Source organism: Podarcis gaigeae (assembly GCF_964106915.1).
Source record: "Podarcis gaigeae genome assembly, chromosome: 2".
In the NCBI taxonomy this organism is placed as follows: Eukaryota; Metazoa; Chordata; class Lepidosauria; order Squamata; family Lacertidae; genus Podarcis; species Podarcis gaigeae.
Window position 1 is genome coordinate 87,938,626 of NC_139679.1, and position 20,800 is coordinate 87,959,425.

A 20,800-nucleotide genomic window follows, 5' to 3' on the forward strand; every position below is an offset into this window, starting at 1 on the left:
TGTCACGTGACAAGCATGTGGTAGGGCTGGTGATATTTCTCTGGATGATTAAATTCTCCCCCTCCCCTGCTGATTTCCACAACCACTGCAAGCTATCAGGTTATTCACCATGTAAGAATGTGACCAGCCTTACTTTCTTTCCCCTCCCCCTACTTCCCTTAGTATGCTGAGCTGATTTCCCAAGTACTGTACAAAGCAGTATAAGAACATGCATTTACTTGTTTTCTCAAGCCAGGGACAATGGCATTTAGATTAGTGGTCTGTTACTTATGACTTACAGCCTGGAGTTCAAAAGCTTGCTCCCCTTCCCCTAGCATGCTCATCCTGATTCTTCATATTCATGCTTCTACCACAAAAGATCTAGATTTGCTATTTTGAACATGGCGCCTTGAAACCCACCTACTGTGGCGCCTACAGCAGGAGCAGCAGCGCTACAAAGAGATGTTTGGGCCAGTCAGTTCTGTTCTGTGCTGATTTGTTGTTATCCCAGCAGTAATGGGAATACAGAGCATAGGCCTAGGGTTGGGCATCGTCCTATAAGCCGTGGATGGCTTTGGGGCAAATTCATGAAGGATAAGGCTATCATTGGCAGCTACCAATAATGAAGGGCATGCTTTGATTCCACAAACAGAGGCAGTAATGCTTCTGAGTAGCAGCTGCTGAAAATCACAAGTGGGGAGTCTGCTATTGCACTCAGGTGCTGCTTGCAAACTTCCGGCAGGTTGACCACTGTGAGAACAAGACGCTGGATTAGATGGGCCACTGGGCTGATCTGGCAAGTTCTTCCTGTGTTCTTACATTGAGCCTACTACAATAGCAAATATTTTCAAGTTCTTATTATGGGGAGCAAAACTAATGAGCATGCCCTTCTTACTTTTTTCCAGAATCCTGGCCCCCTGCCTCAATAGGGTTCTTAGTCATTGCCATGAATGAATGTTTAAAATCCGCCTTGACAGGTTTCTCCTTTTTAATTGGTAAGCCACTGGCAGTGGTGCAGGCTCAGAACCTCACACATGAGCAGCTCAGCAGAGTGTGGCAGCTTGGCATGCGTTTGATCAGGCCTCATCCTAGCGCCACAATGACTTCCCCTTGCTGCAGGCCGAGGGTTCACTGGGTTGAGCAAGCCAGTGACTGTTACTGACAGCCACCGCTTCTTGGGTAATTGCCTGGAGAGTCTAGCCCAGTGGGAAGTGGTCTATCCTTGTGCCCACAGGGGTCTAATTATTTTGCAAGTGACGAGTGAAGGGTTTAGGTACTGTAAATGGGAAGTACTAAATAAGGCAAGCCACAGAATTTTGGTTTCCCTGTCTTATGCCCTGTCTGGACAATGAAAAGCAAAAAGCAAAAAGAAATGCAGTAGAATTAAACAGCAAACCAGGATAAAAAGTGCAGCACAGAAAGATAGGGTCGTATGTGGTATGTGGTGTGCTCTGGTCATAGCTGTCAACTTACAGATTTGAAAATAAGGGACCAGCAGCCTTGAAAATAAGGGACTCACAGCCAAAATAAGGGACCTGCAGCCTCACCTGTTCCAGGCACTCCAGTCTTCCTGTCCTCCTGCAGTCTGGTCAAACTCATGCTGGTAGCTTCGAGAACACTGTCCAACCAACTTTGTAACCAGAGGTTCAACTGAATAGAATCTGAATCACATGCACCACAAGGCCTATGCAGCCTCAACTTAAGATGGCTCCCCGGCCTGGCTTTGCACAGCAAAGTTTGCAGCAGCACGTGCAACAAAATGGCGTCCAGCATTCAAAAAACCCCTCAGCTTGCATTAACTAGCCACACACAAGGCATGCAAGCTCCACCCCCCAGTCATTCTTAGACTTCTTATTGGGTGAGCAACACAACCAAGCAACACAGTTGGAGCCTCCCTCCTCCCTGGCCGGCAGGGAGGGAGGGAGAAGAGCTGCTTCCTTTGAAATTTAAGGGACATCATTTAAGGGACATTTAAGGGACATCCATCAATAAGGGACAGCAGCAGGACATGGCACTGGAATAAGGGACTGTCCCTTCAAATAAGAGACACTTGACAGCTATGGCTCTAGTCCATGGGGTCACGAAGAGTCGGATATGACTAAACAACAACAACAAATGTGGAATAGCGCTGTGTGAACATTCAGTCATCAGTGCAAGGATTTCTGCTTGTAAAATGGAACATTCTCTTTCCCCCTCCCCTGGACTGTTCTAGGGGTTCTCCCAACCCTCTGGAGCAGGTTTTTGGAGGGGGCAAGGAAGGTGGGGAGGGGACAGAGGGGGCAAAGTCCTGTTGCACAAGTGGATATCTTTGTGCTGATGGGATATCACCCAGAACGTAAAATGCGAATCATAAAAGTGGAATTAAGACATAAAAGCCAACAAGAATTAAAAACAGCAAAGATAAAAATAGGCTAATTTGGGAAGGACTGGAAGAAAAGAAAAGTTTGTAATAAAGGCTGAGAACATCACAATGTTTGGGCTTCCTTCGCTTCTAAAGGAAGAAAATTTCAGAGAACTGGTGCCACAGCACAAACAGCATGTGCCCATTTGTCATGTTTTATTTTGCTTTCTACTGCTAGTATTTTTGCTACTACTGCTTTCTTGTTTTATTTACCATTTAATGTTTCATTGTGTTGATAGCTTCAATCCTTGTTAACAACAACAACAACAATTTTATTGTTTATATCCTGCCCATCTGACTGGGTTTCCCCAGCCACTCTGGGCGGCTCCCAGCAAAATATAAAAAATAATAAAATGTCGGACATTAAAAACTTCCCTGAACAGGGCTGCCTTCAGATGTTTTCTAAAAGTTGTGTAATTCTTTATCTCCCTGACATCTGATGGGAGGGCGTTCCACAGGGATACTTTGAAGGTGCTCTAACAGAAGAGTGGGATTAAACTAGTAAGTGAGAGCCTAATCTTATTTTCTCTAATAATTTTTAGTGGGAGGAAAAAGTGAGAAGTGGAGCAAGCGAGACAACCTGTTTATCAGACCTGTTGTGCTTTCCAACTCCATTGGGGAGGTCTTTTTTGTCAGGCTTAGGTGTTCATCTTGATCCAGGCATAACAGAGCACATGTGAAAACCATTTCCCAGGCAGAATCTTCTCTTAGATGCCTACCACCCAAGCATCTCAGTCATATACTACAACCAATTGGGTGCCTTCCAGCTGTTTGGTCTACAGCCCCTGCCAGCACATGCTGGAGGTCACCAGGTTGGCAAAGGCTGACACTGTGTATGTGTGTGTGTTTATATTCATTCATTCATGAAACAGAGCTGCTAGTGGCACTTTTTAAAACTTCCCCCTTTCCTTTCCAGCTGCAGAGGACAGGATTCTGAAGTCCAGTTGGCATGGAAAGTCCGGTCGAAGTCCACTTCAGGCTCTTTACCACGGTGATCAGGTGAGTGAACGCGAAAAGGGAAGGTGGAAGGGCGTGGAGGGAACCAGCAAGAGTTGGGGAGTGCTCATTGTGTGTCAAAGTCCAGGCAACACACAACGCCTGCTATGATGCAACTTCGGTGTTACTATCTGCAGAGGAAGATGTGCATTTCTTCTTCTTTTTTTGTTAGGACAACTTTACACCCAGGCCACATTTTTTTTGACCCATTATATTCTGCCTCGATAATTACAGAAAGGTGGGGGGCAGAGGAGGTAAATTGCCAGTTTGGTGGTTTTGTGTATCTGGAAAGGGGATTGAGTTGCTCTCATGCCCTGGCCACCCTGCTTTCAAAGCATCCAGCAAGCGAATCAGGAGCAAGTCCTCCCAAAGGCCAGCTCCACTGTGAGCATGTTGGCTTTTCCCCCTCTCCAAATAGTTTGCAGAAGTTAGAATCAGTGGCATCAGATGCTTCTGCTGCATAGCTCAGGCTCTTGGGCTGCAAGTATTCTGGGAGGCTTCTGGCAAATATATCTAGATCTAGAAAATTGGGTGGAGTTATTTCTCTCTTAGAGGTTAGACTCAATTGTCACTCCTGGGGAATCTAACCTGCCATCTTTTGCATGTTAAAAGCATGTGCTCTACTGCTGCACAATGACTTTCCCCAAAGGTCCGCAGCTATCTCTGCTGTTGCTCAGAGATTTGGTCTAGCAAGAGATTTATCCCCATAGGTTTATACCCTACAAACAGTGGATGACTTAAGCAATCCTATGTCTGGATTGTACCACTTTAGGTTGCAGGGGGAGGCATGCAGCAGTTTGACATGGTGCAGTCCAGGTAAAGGTTTTGCCACCTTATCCGATGGCCCTGACTGCTTGGCTACAGACTCCATTTAGCAGTGTGATTTATGCTAGGGGACTGATGCCTGGCAAGGGCAACCTAGGAATAAGGAAGGTAGGAAACTCTCCACAGTTCAGATACCACAGGATACTCCCTGTGTGTGGCTGTTGGAGCTTGCCAGAATACATTTTATTTTCTCCTCGTAACCACCTACTCTTGCCTTCCTTTTGACAATTAATTTAATGGAAACAGGAGAAAATGAAAGCCAGATAACTGCTCCCACGGCAGCGACGATGACTCCCCAGTGAACCCATATAGGAAACGGAACGGCTGCTTTTCAGTGTTATAACGTTTCTGCCTTAATGTCTCAACTGTGTTTTTAAAGAGGAGCCATTGCAAGCGCACAACATTCTATAACTTTTAACCCTTGTGTTACACAAAAGCCTCCTGGCCCTTGTGAAACGGGGTGAGTAAATGGCCCCTGGCGTAGTCAATAGCCATAGCTTCCTATCCAAGATGTTCCCCAGCTCTGGGAGATGTGAGTTCAAATCCTGGGTCAGCTTATGAACATAAGAGCCCTGCTGAACCAGGCCAAAGGCCTCTCTCTAGTTCAGCATCCTGATTCCTGCAGAGGCTGGCCAGCGAGGTCTCTTGGGAAGCCCTCTAGCAGGACCAGGAGCAGCACTAGAAATAGTCCTCTCCCAGAAACTGGTATTGGGAATAATGCTGCCTCTGTTCCTAGAGTAGCCACTGGTAGCCTTATTCCCTGTGAGTCTGCTGTCTTTCTTTTCAAGTCACTGTGTCTGAGCATTGGTCTTACTCCCCACCTTGGAAGTGACCACAATCAGATCCAATTTTGCTAGATGGCCAAAACAATAAGGTGTGATGTGCCTGCTCCACCCATCTCTCGGTCTGGCATTAAGAGAGTGGGTTGGGTTGTTTTTTTAAAATGTTATCCCCCTCTTCCTTTTGAAGAGCGTGAACAAGTCTTATTTGGCCTGGCAGATGCCAACGGGTGAGTGAGAAATTGAGGCAGGCATGGTAGGTTGAGTAAGCAGGCTCCTGGGCTGTGATCTAACAGTGCCTGACAGCTGTCAGGAACCCTCAGAAGACAAATGTGAAGGAAGCAAAAGGTCTACCTACGCATTGCACAGCCCCTCCTAGGAAGAAAATGCTGTTGCTACGTAGTGGGAGCCTTACTTGAAAAGGTTTTGTGTTGTGTAGGCCAGATTGTGGTTTCAGAGCCATATGCTTTTTAGTAGAAGCTCCTTGCTTAAAGCTAGGAATGCTTTTCTGGGCGCAAGACAAAGAATCTGCTTAATTGTGTAACAAAATGCAGAATGCGCCCTGCGCAAATGTCCAAGATTTATCTCATGAACAGAGCTTTAAGCCCTCTGTGGGATGGCGTAGCTGATTCCCCCCCCCCTCCCCCAGAGAATATTTTGTGTACGGGGATCTTCAAAAGCAGGCCTTTGGCACGACATCAGAACTTGTGTGACGGTGGAAGGAGCAACCGCAGGAATAAATGCAACTGAACCCACAGCTGCAGTTCACGTGCTGAAACGAGAGCTTTCTGTCTTTAATGAAATAGGAGGGAGAGAATCAGGGCAGACTCCTTCAATAAATTGATGTTGCCTTGTGTTTCTTTAAAAAAAAAGAGGGGGGGAGACAACGGTGGGCATAAGTGTAGAAGAAAGCAAGAGGAACACACATGCATACCTTCCAAGTCATGAATCCAGTTCTTGAACTTGTTCAGAGTAGCAAGCCCTGGGGCATCACCATGACCTTGGAGTGGCCTGACCTGACCCCTTCCTAACAGATGGCTTGCACAGGAAAGAACCGCAATAAGGAGCAGGGAGGCTGGGATGTTTGAATAGCCCAAGGCAGTCTCTGTTCACGTCATCCTGTCCCAGAGTTAACTTTGCCCTGCCAAGAGCACTTGGCCAGGCCTTTCATGAAGGAAGCTTTGATGCTCCCTTTTCCTTTGCCTTCAGACAGTGATGACTTGACACACTTTAACAGCACCTTCCTCCTCCTTCTGCAACTCTCTTGTACACACAGCCAGGTTAGATCCCCCCTTTCCAAACGCGCCAGCTAGCATTTTAAATCTTGTGGCATTTAGTTATCACCCAAACAAATCAGCAGATGTACAGGGAGAGAATACAAACAAATGACCCCCCTCCTCCTCGTGATTCAGGTTGCTAAAAGCTCTGAAGGGGCCGTAAGGAGCCTCGTATCATGTGGGCACATCTACATTACAAAGCTATATCAGGGTTGTTGTTTTTTTAAAAAATGGATGTATCCCCCACCTGTTAAAAAGCATGTGTGTGTCTTTCTATAAACGTAATTAGACACACACAGTAAAAATATCTACAAAAATAAAAACATTACAGTGCATATAGATAAAACAGTACAACTGTGAGGATTTATAAAAATGAGTTAGAATATGCAGACTTTTAAAAATATAGGCTATACCCGTTGACCTCCCAAATAATTCTGGGAATTGCAGTTAGGTGAGGGTGCTGCACATTCTTAGTGGCTACAGACTTCTCTAGGGTATAAATATTCTTTATGTGAATGCCTTTTTTCATTGCATCAACATAGTTGAGGTAAAGGTAAAGGACCCCCGGACGGTTAAGTCCAGTCAAAGGTGACTATGGGGTTGCGGTGCTCATCTCGCTTTCAGGCCGAAGGAGCTGGCATTTGTCCACAGACAGCTTTCCAGGTCATGTGGCCAGCATGACTAAACTGCTTCTGGTGCAGCGGAACACTGTGACAGAAGCCAGAGCACACGGAAATGCCGTTTACCTTCCCACCGCAGCTTCACCTATTTATCTACTTGCACTGGTGTGCTTTCAAACTGCTAGGTGGGTAGAAGCTGGGACAGAGCAACGGGAGCTCACCCTGTCACAAGGATTTGAACCACTGACCTTCCAATCAGCAAGCCCAAGAGGCTCAGTGGTTTAGACCACAGCGCCACCATAGTTGAACCCCACCCCTAGAATTGTAGAGTTGTCAGAAACCCTGAGGATCATCTAGTTCAATGCCCTGCAGTGCAGGAATAAACTGTCCCTCCTCCCTCCTCTTTTTGTTTTGCCAACTCTGTTGCCAGCCAGTGAAGAGGTAGGTGCAGGGGTTTTTTGAAGGGAAGTTGTCCCAGTAGCAGGTGATCTCCTGACAACTGCCTTAGAAAGGCCTCCAAATTCTTTATCTTCTTGACACGCAGTTGTTTGTGGCCCTGAGCAGAGAAAAGGTTAGGATCTGACCAAATGCACTTTACCAGCCAAGTGTACAGTGACTCTTTCCGCCTCCCCCCTTCTGTCTCCTCAGTTTGAGCAGTCCTCCCTGCAGGCGACGCACCAGCGCAGGCGGGACCTGCTGAACAAGGTGTGCAACCGTTACACGCGCAAGCGGCGCCTCCTCACTCCTGACGACTTGCGCCACCTGGTGGTTGATGATGTTCACGGGCTGCTGTACTGCTACGTCCCCAAGGTGGCTTGCACTAACTGGAAACGGGTCATGATGGTCTTGACCGGGCAGGGCAAGTACCAGGACCCGTTGGAAATCCCAGCCAACGAGGCGCACGTGGCTTCCAACCTGCACACTCTCTCCGAGTACAGCATCCCCGAAATCAACTACCGCCTGCGCAACTACCTCAAGTTCATCTTTGTGCGGGAGCCTCTGGAGCGGCTGGTCTCTGCCTACCGCAACAAGTTCACCCGCAGCTACAACACAGCTTTCCACAAGCGCTACGGGACCAAGATAATCCGGCGGCATCGCCAGGACCCCAGCAACGAGGCCCTGGAGCACGGCCATGACGTGCGCTTCGAGGAGTTTGTGTACTACTTGCTGGATCCGCAGACTCAGCGCGAAGAGCCTTTCAATGAGCACTGGGAGCGAGTGCACTCCCTTTGCCACCCCTGTATCATCCACTACGACGTGGTAGGCAAGTACGAGACATTGGCCAAGGACTCCAATTACATCCTGCAACTGGTTGGGGCTGACGCAGGCGTCAAGTTCCCCTCCTCCTCCAAGACCACCAGGACCAACGACGACATGACGGCTAAGTTCTTCCAGAACATCAGCCCCTTTTACCAAAGGAGGTTATTTAATTTATACAAAATGGATTACTTGCTCTTCAACTACTCCATCCCGACTTACTTGCGCACCCGATGAGGTGGTGACCAAGCAGCCGGGGCTCCCTTTGCCTTTCCTGGTTTCTGCTGTCAGCCAGTCAACATAAGATAGGAGATAACCTTTCCCCTCTTGTTGTGATGGTCAATCCATTGGGATTCCAGTTTGTCAAAACTGCAGCCAGTGTTCCTGTCTCTTCCTTTCCCTTATTTCAGTTAAAGAAATCTACTGTTGTTTGATTATCCTTCCTCAGCCAAAGAGAATTTTTCCAGGAGAACACAGGAATTGTGGCCTTTTTTTTTTTGGTAAGGAGATTGGAGAATCAACCTGGAGCAATCAGAGAAGCAATAAAACATGATATGCATTTTATGTGTTGTTTAATATTCCCCCAAAGCCTCTCTCTCTCTCCTCATAGATTGAAGAAGCAGGGGGTGTGAGCCAAAAGTGTCTTATTGTGAACAATGTCTTAGTGTGAACTAGAATTTTTCTGTGAGACAAAGCCTTATTTCATGTCCCCTCCTCGCTCTTTCTCTCTCAACCAGTGTTGGATATGACTGAGCACTTACTGCACACAAAGCCCACCAAGTTATACTCCCAAGCAAATTCCATTTATATGAATAGACATTGCACTGGGGCAGTGCTGCTTAATAGATTGTCCATTGGAGTAGGGCGGGGTGTGCACACATATTTACATATATGAATGGCCTGAACCAAAGCAGAAATGAATGCCTTTCTTCAATCCTAAAAAACACACACAAAAAAAACAATGTCAACATGCAGTCATTGCATGAAGGAATTGCTGTGGCTTTCTCTCTTTATGTGCATAACTCAGGAGTAGCCAACGTGATACCTTCTATATATTGTGGACGACAACTCCCATCAGCCCCAACCAGCATGGCCAACAGCCAAGGATGATGGGAGTTGCAGTCCAAAACATCTGACAGGCACCAGATAGGCTACCCTTGGTCTAGCTCACCATGGGCCTAACCAATTTAAGCTCCAGAAACAGGTTCTTTAATCTGTGAAAAATGGGTGGAGATGGAGACAGAGTTGGGAACACCCTTGGGATTAGAAGGCTAGCAATGTTTCGTTTTACCAGTCTGAGGGAAAATGTACCTTGAATTAGAATTGAGCTTTTTGATCTGATTCACACAACCCAGTAAGCCAAACTATGGCTTATGGGGGACCACATGGGGATCTGGGTTCCCAGAGAGGAGCTTGCCACTCCTTTGTTCTCCCACCCTCGGTCATTTTTGCTCCTGCATTGTGCTAAGCCAAGGTGCCGTCTGGACCAGAGCTTGCACCTAAGTGATGTCTCACTCACTATGAGTTGTAACCGACAGCGAGCCTTTGCTTTCTCATGTTGTGTGAACCAGGCCTTTGTGCCCCACACCATTTACTGTCCCACCAGGTCTGGCTCCATAAAAGGGATCCTGCCCACCCCACGGACCTCTCTTGGCAAGTGGAGCATGTAGAACATGCCTTGTAGGACTAGTCACGTTTCCTGCCCTTGCAGGTATCCATCTTTCTCTCATGCGATTTCCAGAGGAGGGAGATAATGTCCCTGGGAAGATGGTTGCCATCTTCTCTCTAGGAAAGCCTGCATCCTCTTTACCAACCATTATTCTTAGGAGGGAAAGAAGTGTATATTTTTAGCAGTGTCCTTCACCTCAGAGCTAGCCACTCTCTAAGCCTGAAACAAAAGAGAGGATGTAGGGCTGTAACTCTGAGGTGGGGCGGGCAGCATTCTGTATTTAGCTGCTGAGCTGTGGGCTGCTAATTGCAGCTCCAGAATAAATACAATCCCTGTGCCCTGTAAATTAGAGGTGTCTGGAATGTTCAGAGCAAAAGCTGGACTGGAAGTGGGAAATAAAAATCCCCCTTCCGTTCCAAACCCCCAACCATGCATTTAAAAATGTTGCTTATAGTTCTTCACAACCCTTTTGTTCCACCCTCTCTTGCGCCTTCAGTGCCATTCTTTTCCTGCTTTCCCAGCCCCAATATGGGGATCACATATTGACCCCTATGAGGTCACAATGCCATATAGCCAAGTGACATCATGACACATATTTGGAGTGGGAGCTGTGCTTCTTTTGCTGACCCTGAGAGAGGGCAACTGCTTTCTCCTTTGTTTCCAGTCCTCCCGGGAAATTCAAACAGAAGAGGAGTACTTTCCCTAAGGGAAACACTTTTACAAAAGGCACTTACCCTTCATGCCAACCTCACTACATATATTTATTTATTGCCTTATTAGGGTAATGTCTCGACTGTTTTTCCCCATAGAATAGACATGGGAAACCTGTGTCCCTCCAGATGATGTTGGGACTCCCATCAGCCCAAACCAGCATAGTCAATTGTCAGGAATAATGGGAGCTATAGTCCAATGGTATCTAGAGGATCACAGGTTTTCATGGATGGCCTAGGACAAGAGTGTAACAAAGTGTGTGTGTGTGTGTGTCCCCCATGTTTGTGTCCTTTAATTGGAAGAGGGGATTTCTCCTCCCAAGTGGTCCATCTCTGCTTGGCACTTCCCTCAGCTGCTTTCTTTATTCTCGAACCTCTGATTCATACTCCACACATTCAAAAGCATTTTTAAACCTCCCAACTCTTGTACAGAGAAAATGAAAGGGCTGAATGCTGAAACTTGGAGCCTCCCCTGCCTTGGGGGATATGAGGTTCCCTCATTTGTGTTTTTGCAAGTTGTGCCTCAGCTGGGCGAAGGTGCCATTCTGAGTGAAGGGATGGTGGATTTGGAAAGAGTTGGCGCCCTTAAAATTCTCCTTATCAGCTGGATTTGGTTCAGGAAGAGTTTGGACAGAGAGCAGTGTTCATTGATTAGGGGTGCCCTGCTCTGTACAAATCCTATACCCTGAAAGACTTGCCTTACATTAAGATTGGATTATATTAAGACTGAATGCACCGTTTGCCATAGACTGGTTTTCATATTGATCATTGCTCCCCCCCCCCCAAAAAAAAAGCTGCCTTCGTTTCATGGGCCAAGTCAATCCTCCAGCATATCCATTTTTATTTTGCTGCAAAGCACTTTGAAATCCCAAAGAACTTGAATGCACTCTAGAAGTAGGAAGGTAGGTAACCTTATTCAGTGATGACATGGGTTTTGGAGGGGAAGAACATGTTTGAAGTGGTAGAGATATTGCCTAGATATGGACATGAGAGAGAGAGAGAGAGAGAGAGAGAGAGAGAGAAATTTCACTTGTAAGCCATGGTCAGTCTGCCTAGCTTTGGAGCATTTGTACTTGAAGAGACAATCAGTTCAGTCCAAATGGACAGTTTTGCTTCAATTAAAGCAGCATTTTTGTCTCTACCATGTTACCCTTGTCTTTGTCTTTGTACATAATGCATCATCTCTGTTAACTAACTGTGCTGATAAAGAGGATGCCTGTGCTGCAGGCCTGGATCTGGTGACTTGGGCAAAGAGGTGGTCCATCTGGGCCTCTCGAGATGATGTGGACAGCTTCAGCCTGCCACAGCCAGCATGGCCAAATGGTCAGGAGAGCTGGGAGCTGCCATTTGCCAACATCTGGGCTATCCTTACTGTTCTGAGTGGGCTTGGGGTAAAGAGACTTGTGTAGCCATTTGGAATTGCTCCCCACAAACTGAATCGGGTTATGCAATAGCCTAAAAGTGTGCTTCATATTATTAAAACCTGGTCATATATGCCCCTGTGACTTCTCTGTTTGTATGCAAACTTTCCATACAAGAGTGCAAGCCTCTTGAGACTGGTTGCACCTAGAATCAACATAGAGCTGTGGGGACACCTCAAGGCCGATTGGGTGAACTACAACCATTTAAACTGAATGTGATACTCTTCTTGCACCTTGACATGCATGCCGTTGTTTCTGTGGAGCAATTGCAGGTCTCTGGGAGTGAAAGGCGGGATATCAAATCCAAACTCTTCTTCTTCTTCTTATCTTCTGCATTCTCCTACTTTTTTAAATGGGTAATTCTGATGCCATTCCAAGTTAAGAAGTCCCAAAACAGCAGGAGGGGAGAGTGCTGTTGTGCTCACGTCCTTCTTCCATGATTCTGTAGGAGCTTGGTTGGCCACTGTGAGAATAGGATGCTAGACTAGATGGACCTCTGACCTCATCCAGCAGCCCCTTCTTGTGTTCTTTCTGCTTAGGAAATTGACTCAGAGTAACCAGCTTCGGGAAGGGAACTTTATAAGGTGCTTGCTATATTTTCTTTAAAAAAAGAAGAATTTAGAAAGATACTGTCTCAGCACCATTGGGCCTTATGGCATAGACAATGGATAGGGAATCTGTTATTGGACTTCCAACTCTCACAAGCTCCTAGCAGGCTGGCTGATGGCCAGGCGATGGGATAGTTGTACAGTGGTACCTTGGGTTACATACGCTTCAGGTTACAGACTCCGCTAACCCAGAAATAGTGCTTCAGGTTAAGAACTTTGCTTCAGGATGAGAACAGAAATTGTGCTCCGGTGGCGTGGCAGCAGCAGGAGGCCCCACTAGCTAAAGTGGTGCTTCAGGTTAAGAACAGACCTCCGGAACGAATTAAGTACTTAACCTGAGGTATCACTGTACTCCAAACAACATCTTGGGGAAGAAGGTACTGGTTTCCCCTCCATGACATAGTTTTACTTTCAAAACAGCAGGTCTAGGCACTATTATATAACAGGGCAAGCCAATTAGGGTTCACGCCCTAACACCTTCATTGTTCTGCTACCCCCTGAATTCTGGAATAGCAGGCAGAAATTGCATTTCCTTTTAGGAGCTTTTGTGTTCACAGAGCAAAACAAATTTTCAATCGAAGCAATTTACTGTAGGATGTCCCTTCCCACTTAAATATTCCACAGTATGTTTTTTGGTAACAGAATGGGCAGGAGAGAACTGGCTAGCAAATATTTCAGTATGAACTTTGGACCAATGTTTCAGTATGAACAATGAGTTGACTCTGCCTGTCACTGGCTCTTCCTACCATTGATCTCCCATCCCATCCCTGATCCAATGGGCGCTAGCCACCACTGCTGGAAGGATCCGTGTGCCTTTAAGAGGCGAGCGGCAGGCAGCAATCCAACAGATGCAGCTTTCCTTCCCAGCATGAAGATGTGACAGGAGCTGATGGATGAGCCTTGCAGCTGTGGTTCTAAAGAGAAGCATGTGTGGATCTGTGGGATGAAAAAATAAATGATTTGTTTCAGGTGGGGGGCGGGGGAGTCAGCTGGCTGTCCTACGAAAGCCTGCAGTCTACCAAGAAGAAAAACTTGGTTTTGCCAGAGGTTCCACAGCTGCTGTGACCTGAAGCCTCATGTGGGTCTTTGAAGTTAATTAAGGGATCTGCTTCTACATGTTGGCTCTTCCTGGGTATGGCTGCCCTCCTGGTGCATTAGAGCAGATTGCAGAATTCATCCCCCACCCTCTCCGCCCACCCGCCTAGCTGTGCGTCATGGGCTGAATGATGGCACTTGTCCTCTTTGTCTCTCGCATTTGGTGCAGAACCAGCAAGGCCATTTATCACCCCTCTTCTGCTGAAAAGTCTGAATAATCTTATGTGGATTCAATCTTTGTCAATTAGATTAGAGAACATCGCATAAAATGGATTTAAATCTGCTCTCTTCCCTGGCTGCATTAATCAATAAGCTGCCACCAAACGGCCACACTTTTCTCTCGCTTGCTCTGTGGCAGGATGTGTGCCTGCCCTCCAAAGAGCTCTTGGAAAGGGGCCTTAATCATTTCTTTGCAACATAACGCCAAAGGTTTTGACTTGGTAATAAATCTTCGTTATCCCCCACAAAGATTTTTGTTTAAAAAACAACAACAACCCAACCCTGACCCAATTGCTGCAAGATGGAGAAAAGTCTGCAGGTCCAAGCTAACCCCCTTTTCGGAATAGTCTATGTAGAAAGAAAAAGTCTGGCTGTCATTTCCAAGGAGAGCAGGCCGGCTCCGGTTAGCACTACTTCCCACGCAAACCACAACTCTTCCCTGCAAAGGCCCATAGCTCAGTGTTAGAGCATCTGCTTCAAGTGCAGAAGGTCCCAGGTTCAATCCCCAGGTGGGGCTAGGAGAGTTCCTTGCCTCAGCCCCTAGAAAACCGCTGGCAGTCAGTGTAGACAGTACTGAGGTAGATGGACCAATGATCTGACTCAGTCTGAGGCAGCTCCCTATGTTCACACTTTGGCGAGAATCGCAGAAGGCACCATTGGCCAGTGTCTGCACAGCAGCCCTTAAAGACATGGGCCCAACCAACACCCCCTGCCCAGCCAACTGATCAATGCTTGTGTGGGGAGGAATCTCCAATCAAAAAGAGCAAAGTGTGAGCCAACTGATGGTCAACTTAGTGGAACGATTACTAGGAGGAAGCTTTAACCCTACTTAAACATGTCTGCTACAGTGCTTGTGCCATTGTGGAATTGCTGCTTCCTCATCAGAGTCCACACTGCAATGAATAATAATAATAATAAATAATAATAATAATAAATAATAATAATAATAATAATAATAATAATAATAATAATAATAATAATTTACAGTGGTACCTCAGTTTACAAACACCTCGGGTTACAGACACTTTGGGTTACAAACTCCGCTAACCCAGAAGTAGTACCTCAGGTTAAGAAATCGCATGCTGAAGGTGTGGCGGCAGCAGGAGGTCCCATTAGCTAAAGTGGTACCTCAGGTTAAGAACAGTTTCAGGTTAAGAACGAACCTCTGGAATGAATTAAATTCATAACCTGAGGTACCACTGTATTACTTATACCCCGCCCATCTGGCAAGACCTCCCCAGCCACTCTGGGCGGCTCCCAACAGAATATTAAAAACACGATAAAACATCAAACTTTAAAAACTTTCCTAAACAGGGCTGCCTTCAGATGTTTTCTAAAAGTCTGATAGTTCTTTATTTCCTTGACATCTGATGGGACGGTGTTCCACAGGGTGGGCGCCACCACTGAGAAGGCTCTCTGCCTGGTTCCCTGTAACTTGGCTTCTCGTATTTTGGGAACCGCCAGAAGGCCCTCAGGGCTGGACCTCAGTGTCCGGAGGCTGAACGATGCAAGGCCACATTCCTTGGGTCACCTCCAAGGCTGTCGCCTATGATGGCAGTCACTGGATGTTGCCCTTTAAATCTTAAATCCTCCCCATTCCCTCCCTGGTTCTGTTGTCTTCTTCCTTCTCTCACCTGCTGTGGGATGCAGCTGGAGTTCCACTTGCTGCCGCCACAGGTGAGTGTGGGCTGGGTGATAGGAATGCAGCAGGAACAGATTAAAGGAGCCTCTGCTGCCCTTTCTCTGCCTGCATTTGGAAAGGAAAGGCTGATGTTCAGGATACAAGATGGCAGCCCTAGTGGCAAAAGGTAGTGCAATTATTTCCCATCCTAGCAGCAGAGACCCTGACTGAGTCAAGGTACCACACGGCTGGGGTTTCCCATCACACTTTCGAGTGGTAGAAGCCACTTGGGAATTTGTGGGTAGGCATAAACTGTTGACAGAACCGTTAACTGGATTTAGCTTGGTGCTTCTGAGCTGTGTGGAAAGAAGACCTATAGCAGTGTATCCAGTGAATAGTCACTGCTGTGAGTTTGTTGGGAATAATTTGCTAAAAAGGTGCATCTACTGTACGAGTGTGTGTGTGTGTGTGTGTGTGTGTGTGTGTGTGTTGACCCAGGACAGGTTTCAATGTGCCACTGTGATCCATGGGCTGAAATAGGTTACCTAATGCTAGATTCGTGTGTATGAGGTAAATTTTTTTAAAAAAATGCACCCTCACCAACAAGAATGCAACTCTGTTGACTCTATCTAATTGGCTCCTAGTGTTACATAGGGAGGAAATGGAGCTTCCTTCCATGCAAAATAAGCAACAGCTGAATTCTTTCTCTTGACTGTTGAATGCATTTCTTAAATCACTTAGAATTTTCATAAACAGCACCCCTGCCTGCTTGCTTAAAAAACATTGTGTTTTGTGCCAGACCAGGAGTATGTTTGTGTGTGTGTGTGTGTGTGTGTGTGTGTGTGTGTGAAATGCCCAAATACCGAAGTCTCCTTTCAGAGTTTGGTGTTAAATAACACAGCTTTGACTGTTTACCAGGTAGAGGGATGAGGCAAATACTGTGCTGGGGCACCCGGGGGATTTTTAAAGGAGGTTATTCAAATCTGACAGTGTTGACCTGTTGGCATTTTGCTTGCTCCGTGTTAGAGAACGTTTGCATCTCTGTCAAATTGTTGCTGCTGGAAAACTACTGGCTGAGGCCTGCAGGGTGGCTCTGTGTGGCGGGGAATAAGAAGTTCATCTTTTGTCATTTGGGTAGCCCAGATTTTTTCAGTTAGGGGTGGGCACCGTTCCAAGCTTTATCAGGAGAAACATTTCTGGCTACTTCCAGTTGTGGCTCCTATTAATGGTTCCATCCAGTGCTTTTTTCTGGGGGGACGCAGGGGTACAAATACCCCTGAACATTTTGTGAATCTAACAGGAGAAGAAACTATTTAAAAATAAAATAAAATAAAAAATAGTTTCTTCTCTAGCACGGTGAATCGTCAGTTCTGCTGATACCCCTGATGGCAGCCTCATTTCCTATCATGGTGTTTCCTGAGTTTCAGACAGAAGCGAGCGTTTAATGTGTGAAGTAGGAGTTGAAATCTAGCACAGTGAATGGTCAGTTTTGTTGTTACCACCTCCGATGGCAGCTTCATTTCCCGGTGTAATGCATGTTCTTTGTACTTTTGTCCATTTACTGTATTTATTTTTCCTAATTTGAACTATAAAATGGTGATTTTCTTGAGTCAAAATGAAAGTGCTCCTAAACATTTTATATATATATAGAAAAAAAGCACTGGTTCCATCAGGCATATTGGTGAGAATCCAGGGAGAGGGAGAAAGAGTTCCCTAGCTGAACTATGCGCTGGTACCTTCTTTTGTCCGCCCTGACTCCTCCAACATTCAGCTTCATTAGAGCTCCACAAGTTCTAGCATTAATGTGAGAGGAAACAGTCTAACCACCTGTGACCCCTGTGCCATGAATAATAAGAAGACTTTGGTAAACTTCTATCAAGTCAACTTCACTTGCTTTTTCTCTAGAAACTAATAAGCCTCAAATGCTGCAACTGTTCCTCACAGGGCAGCTGCTCCATCCAGGAAACTAAGTGGCTACTTAGGGCAGTAAAAAAAATCAGGGGTGGCAAAATTAGAAGAGCAGGAAAATTGGAAAGCAGACAGGCGGTGATGATGGAAGAGCCAGTAGCCACCAGTCCCAGTGATTTTGGTGTACAGAAAGGCTGCCGCCATTTCATCTTGAAGATAAAAACCTCCTGAGTGGGGAGTGGCCAAAGGCACCAGTGGATGCTTCAGAGCTCCCTCAGAGCTGTGGTCATAATGAGGAGGATGTGGCTGGCCCAGCAGAGTTTGGAGTAGAGGCTGTATCCCTCATGCTGGCTCTCTGTCTCCCTTGTGCTGGGGTGGGAGCAGATTCAGCCCCCCTGTCTCTGTGCCCAATATGGACTCGGTACAAAATACAGTGTCGCCACCTACCTACCACCTTGTACTGACTCCACTCCAAATTCCAGGAAACGAGGCAGAACAGAGTCTGAGTTAGCAGCTTGAGGGGGGGCGACTTTCAATTCTACCCCCCACTTTTAAAAAGTGATAGTCTTTACTCACTTCACTTCTTTTCCATGTTTGAAGGATAGTTAATGGGAGGCGGAGCCTACTTGTTCTGGGATTGTTCATGGGTGATATAAGGCAGAGTTAACACATTTTTAAAGTGCTGCATTTATGCTGTATGATTTTGGTGTTCCAGCTATTGATTTCCTTGTTATTTTTCTTTACATCCTGCTGTCATTGTGGAAAGAATTGCTTTCTTAAACTGGGTGTTTGATACTTACAGGCAAAGAGCCTGTTGTGTTGCTTGGTTGAGAGGGAAATCGTTCCTTTCTTGCCAGAGGTAGTGAGAGGTTTTGTGCTTTTCTTTGTATAGAAGACATTGCAAATGAAGAATAATGGGACTCCTGCCGTCCTTTGTTTCTCAAGATGGATGTGAGACAACAGTGATAATATCATGGACTGAAGACAGATAGTGATTTTTAAGAAAGAATGCCCCTCTGTGCCCTATCATGCTTTGATCACAGTCCTGCTAGCCGTATGCTGCTGTGCAGGTTATCAGTGAAGCATGAACATGTGAGATCATCTGAGATCCGCAGGAACATGAAAGCTAGTAAAATCCTGGAAATAGGTTACAAGTGGGCCAGGTGGATTTTATCTGCAGAAACCTGTCGTGTACAGAAAAGGCACTGAGATTTGGCCCTGAAATTCTCTGTGGGACTTTTGTGTATCTGCCTCATGATGAGATGGTTCCCATCTCTCTACTAGAGAATGCAAAGATTGGGATTTGTGGGCCTCCTGGCAATATTTTTTTTAAAAAAGGTTTACTAGACAAACAACCTTAAATATGTGCCTTTGAAATCCCCTTTTATTGAAACTTATTTCCTCCTGTTGCATCATATCTCTTGAGGATGGGATGAGGGGGTGGGCATTAGTGTATGCCCTAGATGTTTGTCCTTGTTGCACAGAAGTGAAGATGGTGTACAGCTTAGCACTATAGCAGGTGTTTCAGACTTGTGTTTCCCAGAGAATGGCAGCTAAGGCTAGCACCATTTCTTTCCTTTCAGAAATGGGTATTCAGAGGCATATTTTGGTGTGGCTCCCTCTCTGCAAAACATCCACATAATTCAAAAGGAAAAACATTAGCTGAAACAGATGGGTCTTGTTTACTTTTCACAAATAGGTGCACAGCAGGTATAGATGAGGCCTTGCCCACAGCTAATTGTTGTTGTTTAGTCATTTAGTCGAGTCTGACTCTTCGTGACCCCATGGACCAGAGCACGCCAGGCACCCTAATACCATCCACCCAAGTGAGTTGGGTAACACCATTAACCTTTGCAAACTGAGGGCTTGTCCACCCATGCCTAGAAAGTATAGGTCTGAGAGGTTTTCTGCTTGCCCCATGCTTTCTAGCCATGGGTCTGAGAGGTTTTGCATTTGCCCTGCAGCTTTCCCTGAGAAAACACACTCTTTGCTGCTGAATTGGACCAAACAGCAATCCACGGAAAACAATCATTTGGTCCGATTCAGTGGTGAACAGCGTTTCCCCCAGGGAAAATAGCTGGGCAAATAGAGGTGTAGGCAAGCCCTAAATAATTAGAGCAGCATGTCTTTGTTTGTTTGTTTGTCTGTCTGTCAGTGAGTGATTTTGTATCATTTTACAAAATTTTGTGCCATGCTTGGCTTACCAGCATGAGGCACTATTTTTTTAATTTTTAAAATCTGCCTACTTTTCAGAAGAAATTCAAGGCAGCTAATGCTACAGTGTTGGGGGAGACACTGATCTGCATTTCTCCTGAGTTGCAGCCTAGGTGGCTAGTTATCATGTGCTCTGCAGTGTTTCTGTTCCTCTAGGATGACATAAAGTACTCAAGAAAAGGAAGGAAAAAATAGTTACTATGACAGAGTATAGTGAGTGCTTCAAAATATTAAAGGGTAGATATTTTTTTCAGATTTCTTTCTTTCATATTGTAGCAATAAGCACCCAATCATGCACTATTCATCATCAGAACTACATAAACAAACTCTTACTTCTTGCAGCAGGCAGAGAAACGGGCTTCTTTATGGCTAGTTAGGTAGAAAACACAACTGAAACTGAAAAGCAGGGCGAAGGAAAGTCCGAGGGGTGAAGTTTAACTCCAGCCCATAATACAAAGTTCTAATATTGAACTCTTCAAGGATCGTGCTACTATACAGCCTGGTTCCCCTCTCCCCGCCCAGATCATTTAAGTAATTATAGGGTGACGCTGATAATGAAAAATCCACCCACAGCCAGGGAAAGTCCTGGATAAGCAGTCCGAGGATGTGGAGCAGGGACAGATGAGGCTCTTGTTGTGCATTCGCCCTGCTTTATTCATTGAATTTTTCAGAGGCCCCTATTCTTTAAAAAGCTGTCATTATTTTAATGGAGACTGTTATCCAATAATGGAGACTGTTATCCAATAGGAGTTGGTGGGACACAGCATCAGGTGCAATGCCAACCAGGACTGGAGAAAAGGGGTTTAAGGTCCTTTTTCTTAGTGGGAAATAGGATCCACCACTTAAAAGCCTATGCTCTAGATCAGGCATAGGCAAACTCGGCCCTCCAGATGTTTTGAGACTACAACTCCCATCATCCCTACCTAACAGGTCAGGGACGATGGGAATTGTAGTCCCAAAACATCTGCAGGGCAAAGTTTGCCTATGCCTGCTCTAGATGGGCCTACATTAGGGATGGAAAACCTGTGACCCTCCAGTTGTGCAACCACAACTCACACCATTCCTTACCACTGACTGGGCTGATGGGATTTGGAGTCTAACAGCATCTTGAGGGCCACAGATTCCCCATCCTTGGCCTAGATCATCCACTGGGTTGTTCTCTATGTCACATGAGTTGCGTCTTTTTATTTGTTATTCACCT

The 20,800-nt window shown here is 46.0% G+C and overlaps 1 protein-coding gene across 1 annotated transcript in view; it reads left to right on the plus strand.

Annotated features, from left to right (window-relative positions):
- Nucleotides 1-11,654, plus strand: part of CHST13 (carbohydrate sulfotransferase 13) — a 52,250-nt gene extending 40,596 nt beyond the window's left edge. Inside the window, exons 2-3 of the mRNA XM_083728768.1 lie at nt 3,297-3,379; nt 7,526-11,654. Coding sequence (XP_083584894.1) covers nt 3,297-3,379; nt 7,526-8,371 — 929 coding nt within the window. The 3' untranslated portion in view covers nt 8,372-11,654. The remainder of the gene's footprint in view (nt 1-3,296; nt 3,380-7,525) is intronic.
- Nucleotides 11,655-20,800: the final 9,146 nt, after the last annotated feature.